General features: G+C 43.2%; 2 protein-coding genes across 5 annotated transcripts in view; one reads left to right on the top strand and one right to left on the bottom strand.

Annotated features, from left to right (window-relative positions):
- Positions 1-1,842: 1,842 nt before the first annotated feature.
- On the top strand, positions 1,843-16,437 carry SLC24A1 (solute carrier family 24 member 1). 2 transcript variants are annotated; one of them, XM_053987996.1, is made up of 9 exons: positions 1,843-2,954; positions 4,307-4,366; positions 4,833-4,941; positions 11,247-11,330; positions 12,966-13,066; positions 13,678-13,884; positions 14,251-14,340; positions 15,193-15,359; positions 15,998-16,437. In XM_053987996.1, the coding sequence occupies exons 1-9, from the start codon at positions 2,034-2,036 to the stop codon at positions 16,245-16,247; spliced, it is 1,989 nt and encodes a 662-aa protein (XP_053843971.1). In that variant the 5' UTR covers positions 1,843-2,033; the 3' UTR covers positions 16,248-16,437. The 2 variants fall into 2 exon arrangements, with proteins under 2 accessions (XP_053843971.1, XP_053843973.1); XM_053987998.1 differs by having other exon boundaries at positions 13,684-13,884.
- Positions 16,438-17,062: 625 nt separating this feature from the next.
- DENND4A (DENN domain containing 4A) overlaps positions 17,063-27,664 on the bottom strand; it is a 48,771-nt gene continuing 38,169 nt past the window's right edge. For 2 of the 3 annotated variants that reach the window (XM_053987994.1, XM_053987993.1), the window contains exons 23-33: positions 26,786-26,996; positions 25,916-26,010; positions 24,973-25,148; positions 24,717-24,863; positions 24,052-24,262; positions 23,550-23,804; positions 22,920-23,037; positions 22,739-22,765; positions 22,098-22,260; positions 21,135-21,199; positions 17,063-20,909 (exon numbers count right to left, since the gene is read on the bottom strand). In XM_053987994.1, the coding sequence (XP_053843969.1) occupies positions 20,773-20,909; positions 21,135-21,199; positions 22,098-22,260; positions 22,739-22,765; positions 22,920-23,037; positions 23,550-23,804; positions 24,052-24,262; positions 24,717-24,863; positions 24,973-25,148; positions 25,916-26,010; positions 26,786-26,996 (1,605 nt within the window). In that variant the 3' untranslated portion in view covers positions 17,063-20,772. The remainder of the gene's footprint in view (positions 20,910-21,134; positions 21,200-22,097; positions 22,261-22,738; positions 22,766-22,919; positions 23,038-23,549; positions 23,805-24,051; positions 24,263-24,716; positions 24,864-24,972; positions 25,149-25,915; positions 26,011-26,785; positions 26,997-27,664) is intronic. The other variant, XM_053987995.1, reaches the window with a different exon arrangement.

Genomic DNA, 27,664 nt, shown 5'->3' on the forward strand with positions numbered 1-27,664 from the left:
CACACTGAGAATAACCTGTGGTAGCAGACAAAGGTATTGGCTTCAGAGATAGACCCAAATCTATACAATACTATTTAATCTTCTTAGGGGCTGTGGGTATTAAACTGGATTGGGAATTCCTCCACTAACATGTCCTTCACACCTGACCCGCTCTTGTTCTAGGACTCTGCCAGCAGAGGAGACATCCTGAAAATGGGATCATTTTCCCCTGCCTCTCTCTGCAACAGCATCTCCCATCTGGCTGTTAACTACCAAAGAAGCTTCCAGCACTACACCCAGCCCCTGGAACTCCCCTTCCTCCTGGACAGCCCTTTGGAAGGTAGGCTGGGGAGGTTTGTTTGATTGCTTGGATTTTGTGGTACTGAAACAGGAGGTGAGCTAAGGAGTTTATCAAGAATTGACCTAAACTTAGAAGACTAGAGAAACAATTCTTCTGCATTCTTCTGGTCAGGAGTTGTGAAAGGCTGCAGAGCTCTTAGAACTGATCCTGGCTTTGGATTTCTTTCTGCTCACAAAATGTCTTTTAAGCAGCTCATTTTGGAGAGAATTAAAATCAGTATTCAAACAGGAGTGTGTGCATAACTGTGTTCTCTCTGTGCCATCCTTTTAACTCTCCTGTCTTTGTTAGGGGAAGTTATTTGCTCTTAATGTGCAATTTGTTATATCTCTTGTGCTGTTCTGCCACATATATGTTTCTTTTTATTTATGAAAAGCAAAGCTTGTAGCATCTGTTTATCTACGTACTCCCATGACCCTCTCTTACTGTTGCCTTAGTGATCCTCCCAACTATTTAATTTAACATTGCCTGTTTTGCAAGAAATTTAGGCTGATACCTTCCCTGGGTGTTATGCAAGAGGGTAAATGTGTGATAACTTGGATGAAGAGCTTATCTGAGAATGGCTTAGAAAACTATGATTCACAGCTAGAGAATAACTCACAGCTAAAGAATAATGTAACATGCCCACTCTGGGGAAAAAAAGAATCCACGAAGAGTGTCATTCTCAGGTAAAACATTCAAGCAGTGCTGAAGAGGGAATTCTGTCCAGCCCCAAATCCGTGTCCCCATGCTGTCACACCTGCAGGCACTGTCACTCTGGCATTTATAATTTGTCTCCCTTTCTGCATGCTGTTCACATAATTATGCAAGATATGCTAATTACCCCCTAATAAAAGGTATGATTACAATTCCACTTTGCCAGTTCTGATTTCTACAGAAAGCCCTGAAAAGATGTAGTCATAGAAACAAATGTCTGCTCAGCACCCCCAGTTTTACTAGAACCATGTTCTCTTCACCCTCTGCTCAAACTGAAGGAAAAACCTCACCCTTCCTTGGATGGTTTCCTGGGAGTGAAAGTCTGGAAAGCCATGGAGCAGCACCACATCTAAACCAGTTTCCATCCTCCTGAGGTTATTTTGGTGAATAACTGGTTTAGCAGGGAGGTTTGAACAGCTTGGTCTTGTCTTCAGAGCATCATTTTTAGCAATTTAAAGCTGGTTCCTTGACAGAAGCCATATCCACTCCTCCTGCACAACACTGACCCAATTGATAATATTACAGAATAACAACTGCACTCTGGTCAATGCAGTTCTTAACAGCTCCTGGATATGAGCATTTGGGGGAACCAGAATTCAGCTTGGATTGGACTGCCTCAGCCAACTCCACTCTCTTAAGCCAAACCTTTGATTATTAATCAGCATAGCCTACAGTCATGTTAAAAAAAAATAGACTGAAACCTGAATCTAGGTATTTCTTTACTCATTTAAGTCCATTTGTTTTTATTGAAAAATAGACAAGCAGTCAGTGAAGTGTTGCTGCCCAAATGGTGGAAAGTTGCAGTGCTTTGTTTTTCACACCAGATTTTCTTTTGCAGGATTCCCCATTTTGTGCTGTGCACTTCCTCTCCTGATGCTCCAGATCAGCTAGAAATTGTGCTGTGCAGTTCCACTCCTGATGCTCCAGATCAGCAAACTGCTGACCAAGTGAAGTCTTCAGTGGCTTCTGGACACGGCTCTGAGTTTTGAACCTTTAGGAAATGCATTTACCACGGAGGAGGCGGCTACGGAGGAACCGAATCCTCTTCTTGCTTGCCATAGTGTTGGTCCTCTCTGTCTGCCAGCTCCAGTTCAGCCCCTCTGCCCTTCCAGCATCACACAGAGCCCCCCAACCCACGGACCCTGTCAAAGTGACCTCCAGGGACCTCGCCAGCAACAAGACTGCTGTAAGAGGCAATGCCACAGCACCCAAAATAAGGCACTGCATCTATGTGGATCCTGAGCCAGCCGTGCCCGTCACCACGTCAATGGGGACAACACCACAGCAGGAAAATGCCAGTGAAAGCTCCCCAGATGAAAAACCACCCTATGAGTCCAAAGGAGAATATCCCCAGGACCTGTTCAGTGTGGAAGAACGCAGGCAAGGGTGGGTTGTCCTTCACATCTTTGGCATGATGTATGTATTTGTGGCCTTGGCCATAGTGTGTGATGAGTATTTTGTCCCTGCTTTGGGAGTGATCACTGAGAAGTTGGAGATCTCTGAAGATGTGGCTGGAGCCACCTTCATGGCAGCGGGTGGATCAGCACCAGAACTCTTCACGTCCCTCATAGGTGTCTTCATCTCACACAGCAATGTCGGCATCGGTACCATTGTGGGCTCAGCAGTGTTTAATATCCTCTTTGTCATTGGCACCTGTGCCCTCTTCTCGAGGCAGATACTCCACCTGACATGGTGGCCCTTATTTAGAGACATCACATTCTACATTGTAGACTTACTGATGCTCATCCTGTTTTTCCTAGACAGTGTCATTGATTGGTGGGAAAGCCTCCTTTTACTGACTGCCTATGCCACATACGTGTTCACCATGAAACAGAATGTGTTCCTGGAGCAATGGGTGAAGCAGGAGCTGAAAAAGAAGCTAAATGCTGTGCAGGCAGCACCAGCAGAGCATATGCAGAAGGTTGGTGTCCTTAGAGTTCAGAGAGCAAGTTGGAAATAACTTTTAGTGTAAACCACAAAGAAAAACTGCATCTCCTTCACAAAGCACATATTTGAACCTCAGAATACAGGTACTAGTAAAAAACTGTGGTTTGAAAATGGGGGAAATGCAAACTAGAGAGATTCTAAGAAATTGGAGAACATCACTAAATGGGAGTTCTACCTGTACAATTACTAAATGTCTCTTAGCTGCTTTCAAAGATGTGTGGGATTTTGCTTACTTGGTTGTTCAAAAGAAGTTTCAGAAAGAACACTTGCAGGAACACATTCTTGCTCTGGGAATAAGATTGGACAATTCTGGTAAACAGGGGAGAGAAGGCTTCTGTCCCAGCCTCTTGCAACTGAGAGATGCTGGAGGAAATTCTCTTTTCCCCTCTCTGAAGCCAGATGTGTTGCTGGGGTGCTGATGGTATCACTCCTTACCTGATCAGCAGCACAGAAAGGCATCTGGCAGCTTTAGCAACCACTGCCTGCTCTCCTGGGCAGCATTTGGCAACAGATTGGAGTGCCCAAACCCAGTTCCATGCCAGCAGATTTCAAACTGTCCCCTGGCACAGCACGCTCTGCTAGTCAGATGTGTCCCTGGCCCTCGAGCATGCTTTGCCTTCTGATCCTGGCACTCCACATCATTTAAGGAAAGGAAGGAAGCAGATAAGGAGAGTGAGGATAGTTGAAGTGGTGCAGAATCGAGAAACTGCTTCTCTTCCCTACTGCTGGTTTGTTGTTCAGCCAGTGCTCACAGCTGGGAGTCCTGAAAGCTCCTGAGTTACATTCCAGTGGGATACATGTGCAAGAAACTGCAGTGACACACACATCACTGTGGACATCACCTTGCATCACAAATTAAATCCAGCCCTGCACTTGAAGTTTACAGAGAACTCTCACTAATGTTTAGTAGCATGACAGAGAGCTCCTGAACCTGTCCCTTGGGAAAAATTAATCACAGAAATTATAAATGATGGAAAGTAATGCTAATCACTGTTAAAAAAATATCCCCCTTTGAACCTTCACTCTGCTGGAAAATGAGTAAGGATACAGATGTTTGGGGATGAAGTCTGGGTCTGTCTGTAGCTACAGGAATCAGTTGTGAGTCTGCCCCCAGGTGCCTGCATCCTCACTGGGAGGCTTTAGGTAGAATCTTGCTTTTCTCAGAAGCCAATGGTTTTTAAGGAGGCTCATGGCTTTGGCTCTTTCAGTAGCATCAATGGACATTTGTGTCAGCTGTGCCACTTCCCCACAGGCAGCAGCCTGAAGGATCATTAGATCCTGAAGCAGCAGAGGTGATTGGTTATTTCTGTTCTTCATTGCTTGCAGACAAGCAGGGCAGTTGTAGATGATGGAACAATGAAGCCACCAGATGTGAGGAAGCTGCAGGTAGGTCTAAGTAACTTTACAGGGATCTGAAGTCATGGTATTTTGAATCTTGCCCCATGTCAGACCATAAATAAAAGTGTCAATAAACCTGGACTTAAGCCTGTATCGTATCAGGCACAATTGCTTAAGAGAACACCTGTCTGAGTCCTGTCCTTTAAGGAATTTTTATAAAATTTAAGAGACAGCTCAGGCTTCCCAGGTGGGTTTAACTACAAGAATCCTGCTCATTCTCTGCTCTAAAACAGTTAATAGAAATTCAGAAAGTGGCTCTTCTTACCTGGTCTCGTGGCTAAATTTCTTCCCGGGCTGTCATAGCAGAGGCTGGTGGGGTCTGTCCTTTCCCATAGTGAACACTGAACACTGATTCCTCTGCTGCTGTTGAATTGCTGCCCCATGGCCTGGAGAGGCCTTGTCTGATGTAGAGAACAAAGAAGCTGGAACTGACTGGCTCTGTGCCTTCCCACAGGCTGGGCCAGCCCTGCAGCGGGGCAGCAGCTCGGCCTCCCTGCACAACTCCCAGATGCGCGGCACCATCGTCCAGCTCATGATCCACACCCTGGACCCCCTGGCAGAAGGTGAGTGGATGCTCCACACCAGAGGGCCTTGGGTTCACAGCCCTGAGGGGTTCCACTGGGAATGCAACCAGTGTTTTGGGGTCAGCAGCTCACCCTTAGGGTGCAGCTGAGTATCACAGATGGTGTCAGGTGTGGGGAGCTCTGTGGCAGTGGGATGTGCCCCTTCTGATCGTGTGGCTGGCAAGGACAAACACCTCATGTTTTGATCCTGCTATATCTACTTTTCCTGTGTCCAACTGCTTACTGCAGCTGCTGTTGATGGGGTCCCTGGAAGTGGTGACATCTCTGCTGTCTCTCTGACTGCAAGGGCAGCAAACATGAGTTACAGGCTTCCTCTGTCCCATAGCACATCCCATCTTCCTCTTCTTAGCTCAGACCTCATTGCAGCCCTGAAACAGCAGCACAAAAAGAGGTAAAACCCTTGAAGAATTCTCTTTGACAGTGGCTAAAATCCCAGCTGAGATTCTAATCATGATGGTGAGGCCAATTCTGTGTGATTCAGGCTGACACCTCTAAAAGCCCACCTATCATCACTGCCATGGCAAAGTGTGCCCACAGGCCTGTGCAGGCAAGGGGCAGCTCCCCAGGGCCAGGGAATGACAAGCTCTGGTCCAAGATCTGTTTTAAACTGCCCAGGGTGCAGAGAAGCCTCATCTCCAGTCAGACCAGGGCCTTTGTACACAGCCTTTTAATGTGTTGCTTTATATTAACTTTAATCCAATCACACTGTGGAGGTTTATTTTCAAATAAATAGTGAAGCACATTAATAAAAAACATCTTTAAGATTTTTTTTCCTAGCTCAGAACATGCCCCACCTCTCCACTGCCCTACTTGTTCTAAAGAGATTATCTACTGCCCATTCAAAGAGAGATTGAAGCTAAGCAGATCAACACCTCTTGTGTCCCTCACAGAGGTTACAAAGAGGACTCTCTCCAGATCAGAATCCCAGAGGCACAAACTGATCGAGGGAACAAAGGAGGCTGGAGGAGGACAGCAAGGCAGATCAGTGTCTACTTTGACAGATTCCAGTGAAGGCACCCAATGTGTTATCAACAGTAGCCTAACAAGAGCTAGACTCATCAGGGTTTGTTCCTTGCCTCCTCTACCTCCAAAAGGTTGTATCAGCAGCACCAGGATAGACCCAAAACCTTCCAATAGGATGTCCCATTGCCTTGAGCATCAGAAAGTGTCAGAATTGAGGGGCTGCTGCCACTCAGAGACCTCCCAGCACCTTCTCATCTTTCCCACACCTTAAATGTCTCTGTGCAGTATCTGCCCACCCCAGGCCACCACAAGTTTGGCTTTCTGTTCCAGGTTGGTGACCTGGTGAAACTCTGGGACCCCTCAGCAGGAGAGCTGTGGGGGGCTGAGGTTGGCAGCCAAGGCCAAGGAGAGCCCCAGCCAGTTCAGCCCAGAACAGGCTGCTGGGAGCTTTCCACTGTCCTTGCTGAAGAGGCTGCTGTTCCCAGGCCTTGTGAATATGGAATAAACAGGACTGGTGGACCAGTTTGGATCTTCTCTCAAAGAGAACTTCCCTACTCAGTACATAGAATCACAGAATCATTTAGGTTGAAAAAGACCTTTCAGATTATCAAGTCCGACTGTTCCCCCAGCACTGCCAAGACCACATGTCCCCAAGTGCCCCACCTACACATCCTTGAAATCCCTCCGGGGATGGTGACTCCCTGTGCCAGGGCTTGAGAACCCTTTGGGTGCAGAAATTTTTCCTGATGTCCAACCTACGCCGCTGCCGGCGGCCCGGCAGGATGCGAGTTCCCGTGTGTGTGTGCGGCAGCCACTAGATGGGAGTGTGACCGTGTGTATGTGCGTCTGCTACCGCAGGGACCGTGCGGGGATGGGCTGCAACAGCCTCTCCAGGAGGGTTTTATATCCCAGAGCCTTTTCTTTAATTACGCCACTGAGTTAATGGCAAAACCTCTGCCCCAGGTACGTGCCTGCTCCACTCAAGGCTGTGAGAAAAGAGACACTGCCTTATAAAATATAACAATAAAATTACTGATACTACAACAGCTCAGCACTCAAAAAATCAAGGAGCCAATGTGCCAAACCCTGTGTGTCTTGTAGGAGATAGTCCTTAATCTGATAACTTCCTACCTAAAGAAAAGAGTTTGGAGAAAAGGAATTTATGCATAGACTGGGAAACCTAAGTGCCTTGAGGAGCTTGGCCAAAGAGATGGAATGACATCCCAAGGAAGGATGTGGAAAAGGATTTGAACCTGCCAAGGCATATGAGGACTTGTGTTCTGATATGTGAATAGTTCCTAGTCCTGTGTTAACAGCCCTGCAGCCCTGTGGGACCCTGGGGACAGCTGTGCCTGCTTCCCATGGATCACCAACACCGTCCCTCCCTTTGCTGTGTCTGCAGCACTCTCTCTGTACCAGGCACATTTCTGTAATTAGGCTGCCACATAGAAGATGATCCCAAAGCAATTTATCTTTCCTCAAGAGCCCTTGTTCCTTCTTGCCAAGGCCTGTAGCATCAGCACTTACAGGCTGTGGAAATGAACACTCGACAGAAGGAAAAGGTTACCAACAGTTGCTCAGCTGTTCCTCACTGAACCTGCTGCAATCAGGATTCTGTAGGGTTTCCTTCTTTCGGCTGCCCTCGCTTTTTATTTGGGCAGCACAGAAGTGGTTTCAGGGCAGCAAGGTCCAAAACATAGAAAAACTGCCAGCACTGGGCCTCCAAAACCAACTTTCAGGGGCAGAGGTCTTGGAAATACAGTAGAAGTGTGAAATGCAAAGCTGCAAACACCCCTTGTGTGAAACAAAATTTCTCTTTTGAAGAGTGGCTTGAGTTCAGAATGTGGGGTTATTTCTTTTTGCATTAGGAAGGTATCATTACTTAAGTCTTTGTCTCAGAGAGACTACGTGTTTACTTTAGAAATTCTGATATTTACATAGCATCCTGAATTATATTTTTGATAGAACTTTTTACCTTCAATGTGCCTTTTGTTTTCATTAGGAATTTCTAGCAAGTTTGTTCTTTTGTCCTTTTCCCAATTTCCTGGGAAAGTGAGTAGAAGAAGAGCATGAGATCTTTTCCAGATCATCCCATTAGACACCAGAGGGAACTGTTGGGGAAGTAAAGGGAGCAAGGATTTTGGAAATACTCAGGAGCCCTCTAAATTCTGAACCTCTAGCCTTACCACCAGACTCTTTAAACTCTAGTCACACAGGGAACAAAGCAGAAGCCTACATTTCTTTTTGAATGAAGCAAAAGGCTCCAGCAGAGAGGTTGTCAGAGCTGCCTGCCCTCACTATGCCCCAGTTAACAAGGTAATAATTTTGGAAATTAGACCAGAGCAGTGGGCACTGTTGCAGGCTGGAGAAGGCTGAAAGCAGCTGCAGCTTCTCCTTGCTTCATTAGCATTTCAGATCCAGAGGGGAAAAAGGAATCACAAGACTATTTTTTATACTTCCACTTTTATACAGCAGAATCTCCAATTCCTTCAGGTTCATGCCGAATTGTAAAGAAAAAATCCTCCCTGCTGATTGTGTTGTCAATCCTGTTAGATTGAATATTAGAGCCAAAGAGTGAATTAAATGTAAGAGCCAAATTCAAGGTAGAAGCTCAGCTGCCACCTGAAGTCCATCCTGGATGCTGTCAATTCATAGGACAAGAATTCTCCTGGAGAGCATCTCAGGGCCATGGGACACAGACATGTCCTGTGTGATGGGTTCTGAGCCCTGGGGACAGAGTTGCCAGCAGTGAATGCCCCAGGGGACTGAGAGGGACACTGCCCTGCACAGCTGATCCTGCACAGCCCGGACTGAGCCCATGGACATCCTTCCTCCCGTGCTGACCTGCAGATCTGGCCAGCTTAGAGCCAGCTCTGCCTCCAGTCCCAGTCCCTCCTGCAGGGGCTGTGTGTCAGAGGAATTAACACCCTTTTAAACGAGGCTGATCTCATGAGAACTGGACAGTGGCTGGGCCTAATCTGTTTATCCTGACAGAGATGCTCCCGGGCTCCACCCGGCGCTCCCAGCCTGGGGCCTGGCTGAGGGCAGCGAGCCAGGAGCTTCAATTTCCATAATCTCAGGCTGAGCCTGACCGCCCTGACCCTGCTGACACGAGCTTTTGCAGCAGCTTCAGGGAAAAGCCAAACAGAAGGATGCATTGCCCAGTGCTTAGAGGAGACTGGGAGCAAAAGGTCACCCCTGGACTGAGGGATGTGCTTGTGCATGAGCACAGGGGGAAGGAAGCCAAAACTTCACATCCCCTGACCTTCAGTATTGACAAGGAGCATGGAAGAGTCAAGCTCTTGAGTCCCAGTCAGCCTTTCAAAGGGGAAGAAATGATCATTTAGATTAGAAATTCTTACCTGCAAGGTGGTGAGGCCCTGGCACAGGGTGCCCAGAGAAGCTGTAACTGCCCCTGGATCCCTGGAAGTGTCCAAGGCCAGGATGGATGGGGCCTGGAGCAGCCTGGGACAGTGGAAGGTGTCCCTGCTCATGGCAGGGAGGTGGGACTGGATGGCCTTTAAGGTCCCTTCCAACCCAAACCATTCTGGTACTCCATGATGGTTTCATCCCAGTGCTCAGTGGAAATCCCAGCTGCTGAAAGATGTTTCCGTCAGACAGTAGCAGGAATCTCACCAGAGTATGACTTGTCCCCTGAGGTCTTCCTGTCTGAGCTGGGCCCAGTTATTGGATATATACATACAGCAGAATGTACTGATTTTCACAAGGTTCAGCTCAGAACAATAGCTCTGCCCACATGGCTGGACATGCTATTTCTATTATCACTGTGATTTAATAAAATGGCAGGGCCCTGCCCTTGAGGCAATATGACAACTGCACCTTCTGGGTGCATAGTCAACAACACAGTAGATAAAATCAGTGTGATAAAACTTTCAGAGAAAATTATTTTACAGCCCTGCACACAAGCCAAACAGCATTGGCCAATTCTTGTGGCTACTGCCCATGTGCAAACCCAGTGACCCTCAGTCACTGGCTGTGTGGCTCAACAGAGGACACAGATAAGAGCAAAATGGGGCTTTTCTTTGAGCCCATTCTCATTCACTTTCACTGAGAGTCAGCAGTGAGATATTTGGGCAAAAAACAACTACAGAGACAAACAATTCCACAGTTCACTGTAAACCAGTAAAAAACCAGCTCAGCTGAGTAAGGCAGAGCTTGGTTCACAGTGGAAGAAGCTCTCAGCAGTCCCAGAAATAGAGCACCAGACCTGTGCTGGTGAAGAACATCTCTCAGACAGCCTGAACCATGCTGAACCTGGATACCAGGAATTTAGATCAGCTCCAGCAGGAGACACTTGTGTCTACTTAGAAAAATCAATGATTTTCCAGGGAATTGGAACATAAAAGGTGTTTATTTTCCATTCCCATTAGTTGCCCAGGCTGTAAGCAGCACCCTAAAGCCTCTTCAACAGCCACATGGCAGGTGGAAGGTGTCATTTTTAGTTTGCTCATAATCTAACCTAATAAAAAAAAAAATCAATAGTCCATTGGGAACAAGTTGATATTGCACCAAAACTCCTCCTCTGTTCTTTCTGCATTTTCTGCCTATAAAGTACAGATATCCTTTGTATTACTGACCTGGAAAGGATTTCTCATTCCTCTTGATGCCTTGAGAGGCTAGCTAGAACAGAGGCTAGACAGTGTTACAGGAATAAAGTAAATATTTATTAAAAGGCCTCAAAGGATGCACCTTGGGCAGTACAAGAGCCTGGCTTGTGACTACACAAGATGGACCCAAAATGGACAGCAGGTCACACATTTTCACACTTTTGTAACTTTTGGTCCATTTCCATATTGGGGTTAATTGTCCAATTACAGCTTCAGGTTATGCAGTCCCATCCTCCCAGATTGCTCTCCTCAATTTGCTGTTTGTACCTTTTGGGCCTGAAGCTGCAATGCTGTCCTTGGTTCTCAGGCTGGAAAAGGATTGTTTTGCCTGACTGAACTGTGAGGAGAACTTGCTAACACTGAGGTGTATGAGGGTCAGAGTTACACACTAATGCGGTAAAGAATCTGGAAAATATGAAAGCTAAAATTTTAAGCATCACTCTAGATTCTCTTTAAATAGTTCCATGACAAATTGCTGGTGTAATTGCTGTAGCACTAAGCAGTTAAATACATCAGCTATGACCAACTAGCAGCAGCCAAAACCTGAGGTCACAGCTAGAACAACCCCTGGGGCAGCGCTGGCTGCAGCACCTGCAGGAGGAAGGGGGCAAGAGCATGTGTGTGTTGAGGGAGGCAGGTCCAGGGGGGCTTTGCAGTGATAGCCCCTGATGATCATGTCCTTCTCACCCACAGCAAAACTGAAAGACAGGGTTGACATCCTGAGCAACGTGGCCAAGGTCAAGGCTGAGGCCCTGGAAGGACAAGGCTCCCAGCCAGGTGAGTGCAGGAAGAGCCAGCACTGTTTGCCTTGTTTTGCACTGCAAGCTCTCACCTTCCCAGCACGCAAAGCCCAAGGGCAGGCATGGAAACCCTGGGGTCTAACACAAATTTGTGCTGTTACTGGGCACAGATGGCTGCTGTAACAATGCAGCAGGACTCGATCGATGCACACGGGCAGGAGCAGCCATCCCCAGAGGAGCTGTTAGTGAGGCAGGGCAGGGAGAGCTGCAAGGATGGACTGGAAATGGCCATGGAACAGTGCAGGAGGGAAATCAGGGCACTGCAGACACCACTTGGGTGCTGCTGGTCTTTGGCAGACCCTGCAAATGAGGTGTTTGTTAAAAGAAGGTACCTTCGCACACTTGCAGAAGGGCACAGAAGGTTCCTCCAGAGGGAATAATCTACACTGTGCCTGTATCAAATTCCAAGGACCTGTGAACCCTTTCTTTAATAGAATCACAGAATCATATAATGGTTTGGGTTGGAAGGAACCTTAGAGACCATCCCATTTCCACCCCCTGCCATGGGCAGGGACACCTTCCACTATCCCAGGGTGCTCCAAGCCCTGTCCAACCTGGCCTTGGACACTTCCAGGGATGGAGCAGTCACAGCTTCTCTGGGCAACCTGTGCTGGGGCCTCACCACCCTCACAGGGAAGCATTTCTAATCTAATGTTTAACCTAGATCTGCCCTCTGTCAGTCACTCCTGACACAAAGGCTGCCTTGGAGCCAGAGCTGACCTGTGCTACAACACAGATTTGTGCTGCCAGCAAGGCTGAAGATTTTGAACACCAAGAAACTTTGGTGTGGAAGGTCCCAGCTCCACAAGACCCAGGCACCTGAGCACCTCCCAGTGCTGGGCCTCACGGAGGTGAATGAGCCCAAACTTGAGAAAAACACTGTTTAAAACCCAAGTAAATTCTTGGTGCGTGCTATAAATACCACATTGACTTCACTCCCTCATCCCTGCTCCGTGGTATCCATATTTCTGCCCTGTTCCCACAGAGGTTTCTGTGTTCCTCTTGGCTATGCAGGTTAATGCAGGAACAGCAGGACATTGCAGTTATTTCCTTGTATGTGTCAGCACTTTCCTATTTGCTTTTGAATACCCACCAAACGACCAGGGATTAAAGTCTGGCAGCACATCCTAGTCATTTCTCAGAAGCCTTGAAGAGTATCGGGTCCCTGGAGAATGCTGTGCTCTACAGAGGGAGGGGGGAGCTGGGGGGGAAACCTGAGAAGCAAAGCTTTACATCTTTTCTGGGTTTTAAGGATAGTTTTAATACAATCTTCAGAATCCAGAAAGAAACCAAGAAATTCTCATCAGCTCTAGATGAGGTAATTAGCATTTCCCTGCCCCTTACAGCAGTTCTGCATGGAAGGTCAGAGGAGCACCAAGGTCTCACTCTATTCCAGGTGGGCCAAATTCTGCCCAGATCTACCAAACACAATCACAGCAGTCAGGGAGGACACACAACAAACCAAAGCAATCTGAGGGTATTTAACCTGAAATGCCAGCACTGTGGTAGGGAGCTCAGAGCTCTTGCTGGTCACAGGGAAGGTGGTGCCCTGATATAGTGGCCACCCATCCAGGATGACTGAAACCAGCATTTCTTCTTATTGCTTTTGCAGAAGAGGGAAAGAAAGCACCAAGCAGCCTCCAGGTAACTCCTGCCAGTGACTCTGAGCCCAGCAAAGATACACAGAAGGCAGATGTGCCACAGGATGGACAGGTATCAAAACCAGGAGCACAGGCACTAAGTGCCCACCCAGGCTGACCTTCACGTGTACCTTCCTTCTTCCCTCTCCAGAGCTGTTGGGACAGGACCCAACCCATGTCACTGGCATCTATAAATAGGCTCTGTGTGTAGTAATTTAAGATGCTGGCTGAAACACTTTGGCTTACAAACACAAATTGGGTCCAAATTATGACACCAAGTGTTACTGGATAGCACTGTCCCTTCAAGTGACTCTTCAGAGGTCAGAGGGTACTCCAGGGTAAGGGGAGATAAGAGCACCTGCCTGTCCTGTGCTCACCAGCAGACTGTTCTGTTTTGCTCCCCAAATACCTTTTGGGTGATGTTATTTGGTAGTTCCAATGAAAAAAAGATTTTTTCAAGGACATGAAATATTTGTTTCTAAAAGGTGTTTCTAGTTAATGGATGCCCATTAGTTAACAATACACAGGTGCAGGGTTGGGGTGTGCCTGGGTCCTGTCCCACAAGAGCTGTGGCTGCCCTCAGCAGGTTACAAGTGTGAGCTCTGCTCAGGTGAGGCCACAGTGAGTAGCTGCAGCTCCTTGCTAGTGTGAAAATATATTGGCTTTTCAATTTTTTATTCTGAGGTACAGCCCCTGTCAAGCAGTGACACCTCAGACGACAGCAGCTCTGAGAGCCAGGAGGACAGTGATGGTGACAGCACAGAGGGTGATGAAAACGATGAGCCCTTATCTCTGGAATGGCCAGAATCAAGGACAAAACAAGCAATTTACCTTTTCCTCTTCCCCATTGTCTTTCCTCTCTGGAGCACTCTGCCTGATGTCAGAAACTCGGTAAGAATCCACCTTCCTTCTGCTCCTGGAGTCATTAACTGAGCTATAGATTTCCTCTGGGCCAGAGTCCCTGGGTCCATTTTTCCATGTCTGGAGTCTTTGCATAGTTGAAGGGTTGTTATTCCTGCAGGGAGTGGGACAGGAGCCCCAGCTAAGGTGTAATGTCATTCCAGAGACTTAATTTAATAAACCACAAATTCTAGCAACTACAGGTCACCCAATCAAGCTGAAAAACAGCAAACAGAGATCAGGGTCCAAGTTAAAGCAATCAATTACAGTGAAGTGTTTCAGGTGAATAGTTTTCAATGGGGACTATTAACTTCCCTGAAACTTCTCTTTTTTTTCTTTTCAAATCGATTTCAACAGGAATCAAAAAAATTCTTTGTCATCACATTTTTTGGAGCCATCCTCTGGATTGCTGCATTCTCTTATCTCATGGTGTGGTGGGCTCACCAGGTGAGAGGTTTTGCTCTTTCTGCAAATCCCCATTTCAGAACAAGTAGATGGAGAGGGGGGACAGTGTTACTGTGGCATTTTATCTGATGAATTACAGCTGCAGTCATCCATCACAACTGTAGAAAATTTGTTTTGTTAGAACCCAAAAGGGACTTTCTGATTTCCTTTTTTTTTTTTTTGATTTCACAAAGATTCATTCATTTCTGAGAGCTTCAAAGGGAGTTTGTGCATCAGTGAAAGGAAAAGCACCATCAAGATTTATCTTAATTCTGACTTTTCATTAATAAATGTTTCTGTGCAGAACGTAATTATCCATTACCTAATTAAAATTCTAGGAAAATACAGGTTCTGATTCTGGAAGCTGCTAAATGTTCTTCACTCTCCCATGCTAATGTTCACCTTGTATTCTGGGAAATAATACTTCCATCTTGTAGGAACAGCCCCCAATATTGAGTGATGTATTGCACATGCACAGTAGATCTGATCATGCCATAAATCCAAGGACTATCATCTCCAAAGGCCCTTAGACCTTGCACAGCTGATGTTAAATCTGCAAAGGTAGACAACATCCAGAAGAGGAAGACTGAGGCCAGGAAAATTGTGCTGTAGCTGACTTGACCTTGGCTCAGAGCTGGCATCGCTGTGGTCAGATTTCCTACACTACAGAGCAAATCCAGAATCAACAGACACAGTAAAATGGAACTTTTTAATCCTATAAAGCAGGAAAATGCTGCCACATTTATGGGACTTGGAATATTTTAACTCAAATATGGCACAAACCCTAACACTGCACAGAGCAATTATACTCAGTGTTCCACTGCTAACAGCCCTACCCAACGTTGTGTTGATTAGGTTGGTGAAACAATTGGGATATCAGAGGAAATTATGGGGTTGACCATACTGGCAGCAGGCACATCCATCCCTGACCTCATCACCAGTGTCATCGTGGCCCGGAAGGGCTTGGGGGACATGGCCGTGTCCAGCTCTGTGGGCAGCAACATCTTTGACATCACTGTTGGGTGAGTACCTGCCATGCTAAGAGCTGCATTTCTTCTGAAACACAAAGTTACCTGGTTTGAAACCAAACACACCTCAGTTAATTTCATTTTAGCTGTAGTTAAGAGAAGGGCAGCTGAGCAACCAGTTCCTTTTGAAGAAACCCAACCCAAATCCAAATCCAGCCAGGAAAGACAAACTGTTATAACTCAGCCCACTATCTTCACCCAATTCACAAAATCACCAATCAACACAAAATTACCAATTTTTCAAGACAAAAATGCAAGACATCTTTGGCTAATGTCCAAACTATACAGGCAGGAGCCTTATCTGGTCACTCAGAGACATTCAGCTCCTGGGGAAGGCCAGCATCAGTGCCTGGATCTCCCATCCTAAACCATCAGGACATTTCTTTATTATAGTTCACCAAAGGCACTTAATTCTTAGGTATTATTTTCAAACCATTTTACTCTTGGATTGCATTGTGATAGTGCAAGCATTACCCAAATGCAGTTTTGACAGGAAAAACATCCAGTTTAGATTTATGCTGAACTATATTGAATACAATAATGCATTTTTTTCCCTGTAAAATTGCTTAGTTATGATGCAGATAATGAACTGCCTTAAAACATTTATTTCATTACTTTTCCCTTCCTTGCAGCCTGCCAGTTCCCTGGTTCCTTTTTTCTATCTTCAATGGCCTCAGCCCCGTGGCAGTCAGCAGCAATGGTTTGTTTTGTGCAATTGTTCTCCTTTTCCTCATGCTCCTGTTTGTGATTCTCTCTATTGCTGCCTGTAGATGGAAAATGAACAAATTACTGGGCCTCACCATGTTTGCTCTTTACTTTGTGTTTCTGATCATCAGTGTGATGTTAGAGGACAAGATAATATCCTGCCCAGTATCTGTATGACATGTGGACACTTTGTGTGCGAGGATCCAGCAACATCAAAAGGGGGTTGAGGTAGCAGTTGTTCTACTGAAAAAAAGCAACCAGAATTGTAACAAACTTACTGAAAATAAGATATCTTTAACATGCTAAAAAATAAATCAATCTTAACTGGTGTGTCAGCCTCTACTGTTTTTCTTTAGGATCTGAAATGAACAATATTAAACAACACACGCTTAGGCACTTGTAGAGAGGCTGATACAATTTAGATGCATCAAATTTTCACTACGGCTGATCCTCTCAAGTTAAAGGAGCTGATTTTCACCACATAATATTTACTCATTATAGGAAATTTCAGGAACATGCTCTAAATTAGTCAGTGAACTGCTCAAACTCCCTGAAAACAATGAATTTTACTTCAGTGGGAAGAGAATCAGACTGATGTGGCTGGGCCTTTATGGAACTGCTCTGCTTAAAATCCCTGTGTGGACACACAGGCTCCAGCTCAGCAGAGAACTCCCTCAAACTGCACTGAGCTCCTTTCAGATCTGTACCTGATCTTGCAATGCAGTGCCTAAAATTCCTGTAAAGTGCCACCGGTACAGGTGTGATGTCACCTGGGTTTACATCTTGCTGCAACAAGACTAAAAGGCTCAGGGGTTAGAGCAGCACATTACCTCTATCAGAACTAAAGCCAGGAATCACATACAACAAGGAGTTGAATGCTGGGGGTTTGTTTTCATCCTGACACTAATCTCTGACAGTTACAGATTATTTAACCAGCACTAATTCCTCTTGTTAAGACTGACTTCTGCAGAGACAAGATGAAAAAATGTCACTGACATCACCAAACCTGAGAGGTTTATTGTTAACACCTCATGGGAGCACACAATGCGGTTAAGAGTTGCAGACATTTCTGTCACTCTAATCAATCTAATAAAATGTTAATTAAAAGAACCAGAAAGATTTTAAGCTTTTTATTGACTCACTGTAAAACTTCTTTTTTTTTTTTTTTGAATGAGAGAGAAAAAAACCTTAACATTGTGAACACTGACTTTGCATATTTTAAAGGAACTACAAACCAAAGCAAACATCCAACATACTGGTTTTTGGTAAATAAAATTTAAACATTACATATTTACAAATCTACAACCATTCATTTAAAAAGTGCTGCTTGCAGACTAACAAAGTACCATTTTTAAATCCCAGTGAGATAATATCCAGAAATACCCCTCTCTATTATTACTATTTGCATCTCCCATTTGTTACACTAAGATTTTACATGCAGGAATTTTCTCTTTCTTGGGATACAAATCATTTAATTTGCCAGTGGAAGTCAAATTCATCAGTCTGTAACGGTACCAACAGCAAGCCTTCTCAAATGGGACACAGCAGTGTCAGAGAAACAGCACAATTTCTATTCACATTTCAGTATTTAATCTCCAATAATTATTCCAGTGGAACCATAAGTAAAGCAAAATATATATTGCACTGCAAATGTAAAACCTTTGTTTCAGGTTTTGGACATAAGCCTTATTTAGTACACAAAAGGAGAAAATTCAGTTCATACAAAATTTAAAATTGAAAATACGTCTCAAATATTTTATTTATTTATCTTTGTGGTATTGGAAAATATAGTCAAATTGCTTTTCTAATAAAGGAAAGTGAGATTTGAAAACTGTTTCAACACTGAATTGTATGATGCTCTAAAAATTATCAACCTCAGGATATGTTTGCAACATTGTGAATTGAATGAGGAAAATTTCCCACTTATAGTATGTTGTTATTCCGACTCTATATATTTCTACAGTGGACTGACTTGCAACAGACTTTATAAAACAATTCATTAAGTATAATGATTTCACTTGATGAGCTATTACATGATAGCATAATTTAAAAGCACACCCAAATTAACATTGGCAACGCTTCAGGAGAGCCACGCTGGGGATGCAGAACAGAGGGATTGTGTGAAGGCTGCAGGGACAGCCCTGTGCCCAGGGCAGTATCCACTCCCTGACAGTGCTGGGGGATATTGGAAAGAAGTAGAATTGCTTGGGTTTCTAAGTCTGAAGGCAGCTGGAAGTCCTTACAAGGAAGCTGGGAGTAGAATGGAGGAAGGGCCACGTGTGACAGTGTTGCCCCCACACCTGCGCCGTGTCCTGGGGATGGGGACCGGGCTCGGCTCTTCGGCCACCCCAGAATGGGAGTGGGAAGCTGGGTCATAGCTCAGCCCCTCTAACACCCCACAGCAGCTCTGGAAAAAGCACTTGCTCTCTCTCCTTTCATGGCCTGAAGGTCCTATAGAAGAACAGTGGCTGCCCCCATGGCAAATGGGAAACAGAACTGCAGGGAGCTGGGAACACGACCTTCCCCACGGCACACCCAGCTATGAGCTTAAGTACAGCAACTACTGGAGGCAAGATTTCCATGGTAATACAGCATTCCTACTGTACAGAGCAGAGCAGCCATGCACACTAAGGGGTACTTACAGGGAATGTGTTCAAAAATAGCCTGTTTATTTCACAATAGTTCAGAGGAGTGAAGAGAGTATCTCTACTGTGTATCTCGGTGAAAAAAAGGAGCTTAATTTCATGCACAAGGATACTGTACAAGCGTGGCAGTACAAAAGAGCATCACGAATTGTTAAAATAAATTAAATGTGAAAGATGTTTAAGTGTAGCATTGCTAGCTCGACCTCAGGTGGGGGGATAAGTTTGAAAAGGTCAGCTACATAATTAGCAGCACGTTAGAGAAGAGGCATTACCCAATGGAAGCTGTATCCAAGACTGCATCCTGCAATTATCATCAGCACATACCTGCAGCTCTACAGGTTTTAAACCCTTTCTTCTTAGGGCAGCTTCTTCTTACAACTTTACAGAGGTCTGGGAGGAAGTTACAGAGCTTCATAGCAGCATTACTTTTCATTTAAGCCTCTAAGGCTTGCTCTATTTCACTTAATAAAGTAAATGTGAGCTTTAAAGTTTATCACCTTTCTGCCTAAGTATTGCTGGTTTATTATACTTGCAAACTAAAGATGTTTTTAAAAACACCTACTGGTAGGCAGACTGCAATATAAAATCTAATGTAACAGTTGAATATTTCAAAGTATTATAACAGCAACAACTAAAATTAGGAGTGGAAAATTATTAAGATTACTTAAAATAAAGCTATTTGTTAAAGCACGATTTAAATTTGTTTAGGGTGTTTTATACAGTTCCATGTCTGTTTTCCCACCTCCATGCAAGTCTTCTGGTATTTTCCCTGTAGCCTACCTTCTGGTGAGGAGTTGCTATGTGACTGAGAGCACAGAACATTTTTTAAATGTCTAGAACAAGAAAACATGAGGCAAAAGCCATGACTCCACCACAAGGACTGATATAGCAGTTTTCTTCAGAGAAAACAAAAAGTTGTTTTGCCTGTGAAATAGAGACAGAACATTCCAAGTATGTTTAACTAAGCACAATATGCCCCAGTAAGTTACATTCCCTATAATTCCCTGTAGCAAGTTTGCTGGATGCACTTGAGTTAGCAGCTTTGGATGGGCATTATGTGGTGTGGTACTGAGTGTTTCAAACACAACCACCGAGACTCCGAGCGCTGCGTGTTCATGGAGAACTCACTGCAGGCTGGCATTTGCTCCGGGTCGCACCTGGAATGAGGCCACCCTAACAAATGCCAACAGCTGAGATGGGCTGATTCCATAACAAAATCCATAGGACTTTTCAATGTGGTTTCCCTTTCCTAGGGAGTTGAGAGGGAAGGGAACACGAGAGGAAGAGGAGACTTCTACAGAAGTGTTTCACAGAGACATCAGTGTATTCATTAGAGTTTTGCAAAATTTACCATACCTTCCTTCTGATTGCTGTGGTAACACGTTTTCCAAGTGTGCATGAGAGAAATCCTGGATCTCCAGTACTGTCTAGGTGAAGGTTAACATTTTCTATTCTGCTTTAAAAACAAATCACTCTTCAAAAAGTAATTGGACAGGTTACTATAAATAGCAGTGTACTGCAAAAAAAATAAGCACTGTATTGCTTCTGCAGCAAGTCCATTTAAAATTCACTCCAGTAATTTAAAAAAATTAAAAAAATATCAACTTACTATAAACAATTTAAAATATGTATAATACAACTTTGTATGCTCTTCATAACATCATGAATATTCTATGTAAACAATAGATTCTGAAGAATTTCCTTCGCTCACATTAGTTTCAGTGCATTGTTTCTGTCCACCTGTTACTTTTTTTTTTTTTTTTTTTTTTAAAGGGAGCTGTAATATGTTGTCCCAAGTCAGAGAACTGATTTTGTTTAGAACCTGCCTCTCCACACACCAATTTGCAGAAAGGACAAAGGACAGGGAAATAATATTTGGCCCATTTTGCTCTCTGTCCATCTCCACAACCGCAGCCAGGCCGAGTTTCCCGAGGCCTCCTGCCACAGTCCATCGCACGCACATTCCTGAACACTGAAGACTGAGATGTTCCTTGTGACTGAAGTGGTTATTTTACACAGGGATACGTCATAGATATCACCTCTTTAGCCAGGTCCATTTAAAGATATGGTTCTCCAAAAATCTTTCTGCATTCCATCACTCCAGTGCTGGGTGGTCTGTCGCAGTTATGAGTGTTCTTCACTTGATTAGCGGTGAGACGATCATAGGCCATTTTGTACTCTCTGTCAAAAGCATCTGCAGCAAGGGAAAAACAACTTTAGATAGCAAGCTCAAAAACACCACCCAAATGCCATGACAGCTGCATTTTTCAGCACAAAATATCTGTAAAGTCCTTTTTATCTGGCACTTACCACAGAATGGCACACATCTAATCTACAGATTATTTTTTTCTGGAAGCTGAACAACTAAGTTTGGATAAATTCATCATCTGTGCTCATTTGAATAGTTGGCAGAACTCACCTATATCAATGTTATCTCTTCCCAGGGCAACAAGTGAAAGAAACAGTATTTCTCTGTAAAGGCTCCTGAAATGGTAAAAACCCCAATTTATATACTGCACGGATACAGCACAAAACAATCTCTATTAAAAATAGATTGAAGCATTTGAAGACAACTTATTAAAAAGAGGCGTTTTGAACGTAATTCCTGATTGTGCCTCCAAAATATTGTCATTTCTGAGCCCTGGGTTCCTCACATGTGGACATCACCCATGGTAGGTCCCCCGAAGCTGCACCAAGTGCGTGCAGAGAGAAACACACACAAACACTCAACCAAATTCCATTAAATTTAACCGGTCAGGGAATTTTCTTTTCTGCATTTTCACATTAGCTTGAAAAAAAAGGCAGACAAACAAATAAACACCTTGTCAATGCTCCAGCTGTTGACAAGCCAGTTGTATATTCCAGTATAAATCAGTAAATCCACAAAAGAAATGAAAATTCACACAAATAATGTTCACCAATTCCACTGCTAATGGAAAAACACCCCTGCCTAAATATGAGACATAACCTCTCTTAGCTCCTTTTCTGTCATCTACTGAAGACTTAAAAATAAACCCCAAATCTACCCATACACCCTAGAAATAAGTGTAGGGTTTTTATTTTAGAACACCTACTAATTTATAAATAACATTCAATTAAAAAAATATATACATATTTACACAATCCCTAGTTCCTGTTGTTCTGAAGTAAAAAGAGGTACCTGTAAAGGGGAGGGGGAGAGGAAAAAGTAAAAACCAAAAAAAAGAGGAAAAACTAAGTTTGTGAAAGTTACTATAAAAAATTTACCAGAGTGATAAATTTGAAAACACTGGTGAAAAACATTGCTTTTTTTCTTTAAAAAACACACTAGGAAAATATAATTCACGTTAATAAGCTGATTATTGCCCAACTCTGCTCCAGCTAGGCCTGCTGGTGGTCTTACCTCTGTCTTTTAATATGTGGCCACTTGTTGAGCCTCTCCAGTATCTGACTCATTGGTCCATACACATCATTCATCTTAATGCTTTTCACCATACTCCTCAAGAGCTCCTGGTTAAAGGAGTCATCATCTTTTTGCAGTAACTGGACCATTGGGTACTTCTGGGCTGAAAAACATTAGAAAGGCTGTAAGAACAAATAGATTCTTTGTGTAGCAAGTACAGAGTTGTTAAAAAAAAGGCTACAGAATCTGAAAATATTGACATGTATGCAGTGAATAAAACATCAAGCCAAAAAATTATCAATGTAGAACACAAAAAGCACATAAGGAAACTCAACAGATGCAATGGGCCATGAGCTATTTTCAGGTGTGTGATCCAACACCAGCAACAAAACTCTGAGTAAGCAAATTCTAAAAATAAGAACATGAGCTAAGTGGATGATCAGCATCAATGAAATGTATTCCCTCTCATTCCTCGCATCCCAGTGAAGAAAAAGCCACTGGCAATACCAGTCAATGATTTGAAACAGAAATGCTGGAAAACTAAAACTTGTTCAAGCAGTTTACTGCTAAGTAGAGAACCAACCTCCCTCCCAAAACAAGTCACCCAAACTGAGAACAGCAACACCAAACTTAACACTCACTCTCAAACAAAAGAGTGCGATTTTGACCTGCAAGACAAAAAGCAGTATGATCAAAAAATCAGTGTTGTAGCTTGTGTGAACTATCCACAAAGACATCTTTTCTCAACACACATGCTTCAGTTGCTCAAAATGAAAACTGTTCTTAAAAACACCACCAAAATCCACACAAAACAAAACTTACTCTGAGCATTCCACAGAATATACAGAGGCTGCCTCGGATCCTGATGCAATTTCATATTGTCCCATAGCATCTGAATAAGAACATATTTACTGTCCTCTGACATACAGTTCCGTGGAATCTGAACAGGAGAATGCACAAAGGCATTTGATTACAAAGCCATGACAAAGGAGTTGTGTATTTAATATGTATCTTCAAATCTCTAGGTCTCATGGTAAAAACCTTTGTTATTAAAACTACATACAGAAAGCTAAATCTGAATGAGATCATCAGTGACATGGCAAATGAGCGTTTTGCCTATTTTCTACAGTCCTAAAATCTACACTTCCTCCTTCTACTGCTTAGCTACTCAAGTAGCAACAAACCTGACTAGCAACTTATCCTCCTTCAAGCCAAGGATCACAAATTGCAGTGGGTTGAGTAAGAGCTAAATACCAGACCCCACAAGGGCTGCTGAGCACATGTTCCAGAGTTTTGAATATCTTCCCTCAGCTGACACATTCTTTACCAATTCAGGACTGGGTTCAGGATAGTGCAAGACACATTTCCAAGAGTTACTGAATTATGTAATGATTTCCTATATGGGAAAGCAGCCATTTCTCATATGTCAGTGTTTCCTATCAGATCCCATACCTTGGAGTTCTTATTGCAGTGCTCAGAAGAAAGTATTAACCCTGGTAAGTTGCTGGGCAAGTCCAAGCGCCTGAAATACCACACCAAATTCCAGAACACGATGGGGTGATGATCTACAAAGTCTGCCACTGTTATTGCGTGATCCCCTTCATTTTCAAGTAAGCTTTCAAGCTCTTTCCATACCACCAGAGGACTGAGGTAAGGAACCGTTATAGGATCAGGACTAGGCAAGCGCCATTCCAGGCCCAAGGAATCCTGCAGCAACAGAGGAAAAAATGCCATTAATTGTAACTAATGTAATAAATGTAACTGTCTTTACAAGGTCTTATAAATGCTTTTGCTCCCTATGACACACACCAACATCTAAAAGCTACAACTAGCATTAGTTTAAATAATACAACCTAGCATTTACTGTAATTTAGGAAGGTTAATGCTGTTACACACATCTCTAATCTATGTCAAACATGAAAAAAGTGACTTTTAAGGTAGAAAAATTACACACTGTTGGTCCTTGCAAAGTAGCAGGCAGGCTACCAGTAGGAATGATATGGCTGATCTTCTGGTTTTCCTTCTCATCTTCTTCCAAAGGACCAAAAGTACTGATGCTCCTTGCTACAGGGTGACTTGTACATTCTGACCCAGAGGCATTTTGTCTCCTTCCTGAGGGGATCTGGATACTTCTGGCATAAACATTGTCATGTTGCTTAGATTTGCTAGAGGAGAGGAAAAAAAGAAGAAAAAAGAATCTCAGCTTTTTGTTTTACTCTGAGTGCTCCAACATGTACACAGACAGACAGAAATAAATTGGAAATAATGGACCTGACAGTTTGAATTCTGCCTTGTCAGTCACCTAACTCATTCATGTTACTGTGCAAGTTTTACTTCCCCTTGCACCGATGATGAACACAAACATCTGCAAAAGAGCTCATAAAACTTGCAGAACTACAAACAGCAACATGAATTTTTATATTAGGGATGAAATGGTGCATATCAGGCAGAGAAAGCATGATGTGGCCAACTGACAGGTAAGGGAGAGGCAGCAGAGAGATCCTCTCTAAAATCAATCTCTCCTCTTCAAAGAATGTAACAAATTTATTTCAGTTGATTAAAATACATGCATATGCACAGAGAAGCTGAGGAATTTCTGGGCAGGAAATGCACGTTTACCTATTTGAATTGACATCCTCTTGGACAGACATCAGGGATGTAGTGAGGCCTACAGTGGCTGTGGTGTTACAGGACTTCCCACTCTGATTGGAGAAAAGGGATGGGAACTGCATATTTTCTGTAGAAGGGCTGGACTTCAGAAAATACCTGCAAGGAAAGCAAAAGCTCAACATCATCCAAAAAAGCCCCCCAGAAAACCCAAATCCCAAACAACAAGCACTTCCCAATATGAGTAAAATTCAAATATTGTTATTACCGTCCAGGCCGCCGAAGATCTCTGATTTCTATGCTTAAAAAAGGCAGAAATAAGTTGCCACAGAAGGGACACGTTGTATTGAGATTGGAATCATCTGCTGTCCAGCCTGCCATGATTTCTTCATCGTGAACCAAACAGTCACAAGTCCGACACCGAGAACAGCTCGAGATGAGGACCTGCACAGGGCAGGGACAGAACCCACTAGAACACGTTCCCAAAGCTACTTTCGTGTCACAAAGCACTTAAAAGGCAAAATCTTTGCCCTTTGATGAATATTCCTCCCACTTGCATACAAGTTCATCCTCTAATTGCTTCTCAGATTAAAATCAACCAGTTGTTTAATACTATTTCTATTAACAATAACATCCGTAATCTGCAAGCATAAAAGTAAAGGAATATTTATGCAGCTACATAAATCATGATTAGAATTTAAACACGCTTTTGTAGTGACTGTCAGTATTATAAAAATGGGAAAAAAAAGATGCAAATGAACAGTTTTTAATCTAAATCCAGTGGTGGAGGGGGAGCAAAGAAGATAATGAAGAGCCACCCAAACCAAGTGAAAACAAAAGTGATCTTACTAGAAGTTACACCAAGAAATAGGTAGTTCTCTCTTCTGTATTTTTAAACATACAGTGCTACTTCAGACTTGGTATTTTCACTTTGTTCAAATTTATCTCCACTAGGGATTTAGATGCCTGAATTCAATTGCATCCAATAGCAAACTCTTGAGAACTGAAGCTTTAAGGCCCAAAAGATGTGACTGAAATAAAGACCTTTCTAGAGCAGGATTTGAAATTAAATCTACTTTGTGACAGAAATATCCATCTGTCTTTCAGTGTTTTAGTTTGGAGTTTTGAACTTCACCAGATATACAGATAATATTCATATTTAAAGACACATGCTCCAAGTCCATCAATTAGATCAGTAAATCATCCTGTACCTCCATGGCGTAGTTCTGGAACACGCTGGTACTGCTGGTGCTGCAGGAAGACACCAGCTCTGATTTGTCAGGTAAAGGGAACTTGGAAAGAGAACCTGTTAACAGAAGAAACCCAAAGTACCAGTTATTCGGAAAATGCATTTTTAGCACCCTGTTTTTCTGCTCAAACAATACTGCAGTTATAATAAAATGGAATAATAATGTGATGGAAGATGCAACAAATGAGATACACTAGTACAGAACTGTGGAGTGTGAGGCTGCCATCTGCCCAGCACCAACCAAGGTAAAAATAAAAGCTACCAACAAACAATTTCCATATGTTCACTTTTCTTTGTTAACAATAGTTGGTAGCTTGGAAACAAATTTTAAGTAATTCAAAGCCACATTTTCTGTGTGGACAACAACTAGTGAAGGACTAGGGAAAGACTGCTGTTTGTACTCCCAATGACATCAGAAAATGATACAACAGTCATGATCAATTATTCAGCACAGATTAGGAAAAAAAAATCTACAGTCTGTCTGATCACCAGCTTCAAGAGTGGCTTCTAAAAAATTATTACAGATTTTTTAAAAGTATTTTTACTATTTTTAGAAAATAGAACCAGACCAATGAAGTTACCATTACAATGTTTTTATGGATGTTTTCTGGAGCTGTACAACTTACACAATTACAGTGCTTACATGAATATTCAAGGACTCAAAGGGTTTCCTATTTGAGTAAGAGTTTTCAGGCAGTAAAAGAAAAATTTACTTCTTCCACAAAAAGGACTAATGACTAGGGTGATCCTAAACTGAGAGTTATGAAAGAACAACTTTTACTGGAATGTTTTTGTGCAGATTGATGAACGCCATGCAAAAGCTGTCTCTTACCACACTGCTCAAACTGCTTAGCTGAGCTATCATGGGAAGCTGAGCTTTCCAGACTTGTCTTGCTGATGCTAATTCCCTTAATTTCTGAAGTAGTGTTCTCCTGAGGAGAAGCACTTTCAAAATCATTGCAGACATCTTCATCGGTGAGAGAAGTAGATTCGGAGTCCAGAGCTCCAAGAGATGAAACACTTGCTCGGTCTGAATTTTGATCCTGAGAAAAGAAGTTCCAGTGAGAAAATGAAAGGAAAGCAAAAATATTTCCATAAAACAAGGGGCAGATTTCTTTGCCTCAGTAAGTTGTAGGCATGGCCCTCCCTTCTTGGAGGATCACAGACCTGTGTTCAGAACTGATGCAAGACAAGGCAAGTCCCACTCTAGGTTAAACAGCTACACCAGGATTCTTTTTTAAAGATTCTCCTAACAAAAATAATTAAGTGAAATAATAACCATTTTACTCCTGTAACTTTTTCACCCCATTGCTACAAGAATTATCAGCAGCTGTAGGAATACATTAGGATGGACAAGGCAAGTGTCTCTCTTCATTCCCAAGGACTGGGTACAGAAGTAATTTTGGTTTGAATTGGTGGCAGCAAACAACATTCTAATAAATGACCTCAGATCAAAACTAGCTTCAAATTATTTTGACAACCAATACAACCAGACTTCCCCTTACTCATAAAAGCAATAAAGACTTTAGACCAGTATTTCTTTAAGTGTTTTTGCTTTAGGTTAAAAAGGGAAGCCAGAGCAGTCTTTGTTCTGTCAACACACTTATATTCTCCCACTAAATATATTCAGAACCCTAGCTAGACTAAAATTTTATTCAGGATATTAAAATTAGGATTCTGGTATATCAAACATGATTAAAACAACTTAATG

This window comes from Vidua macroura, chromosome 12 (genome assembly GCF_024509145.1).
Source record: "Vidua macroura isolate BioBank_ID:100142 chromosome 12, ASM2450914v1, whole genome shotgun sequence".
In the NCBI taxonomy this organism is placed as follows: domain Eukaryota; kingdom Metazoa; phylum Chordata; class Aves; order Passeriformes; family Viduidae; genus Vidua; species Vidua macroura.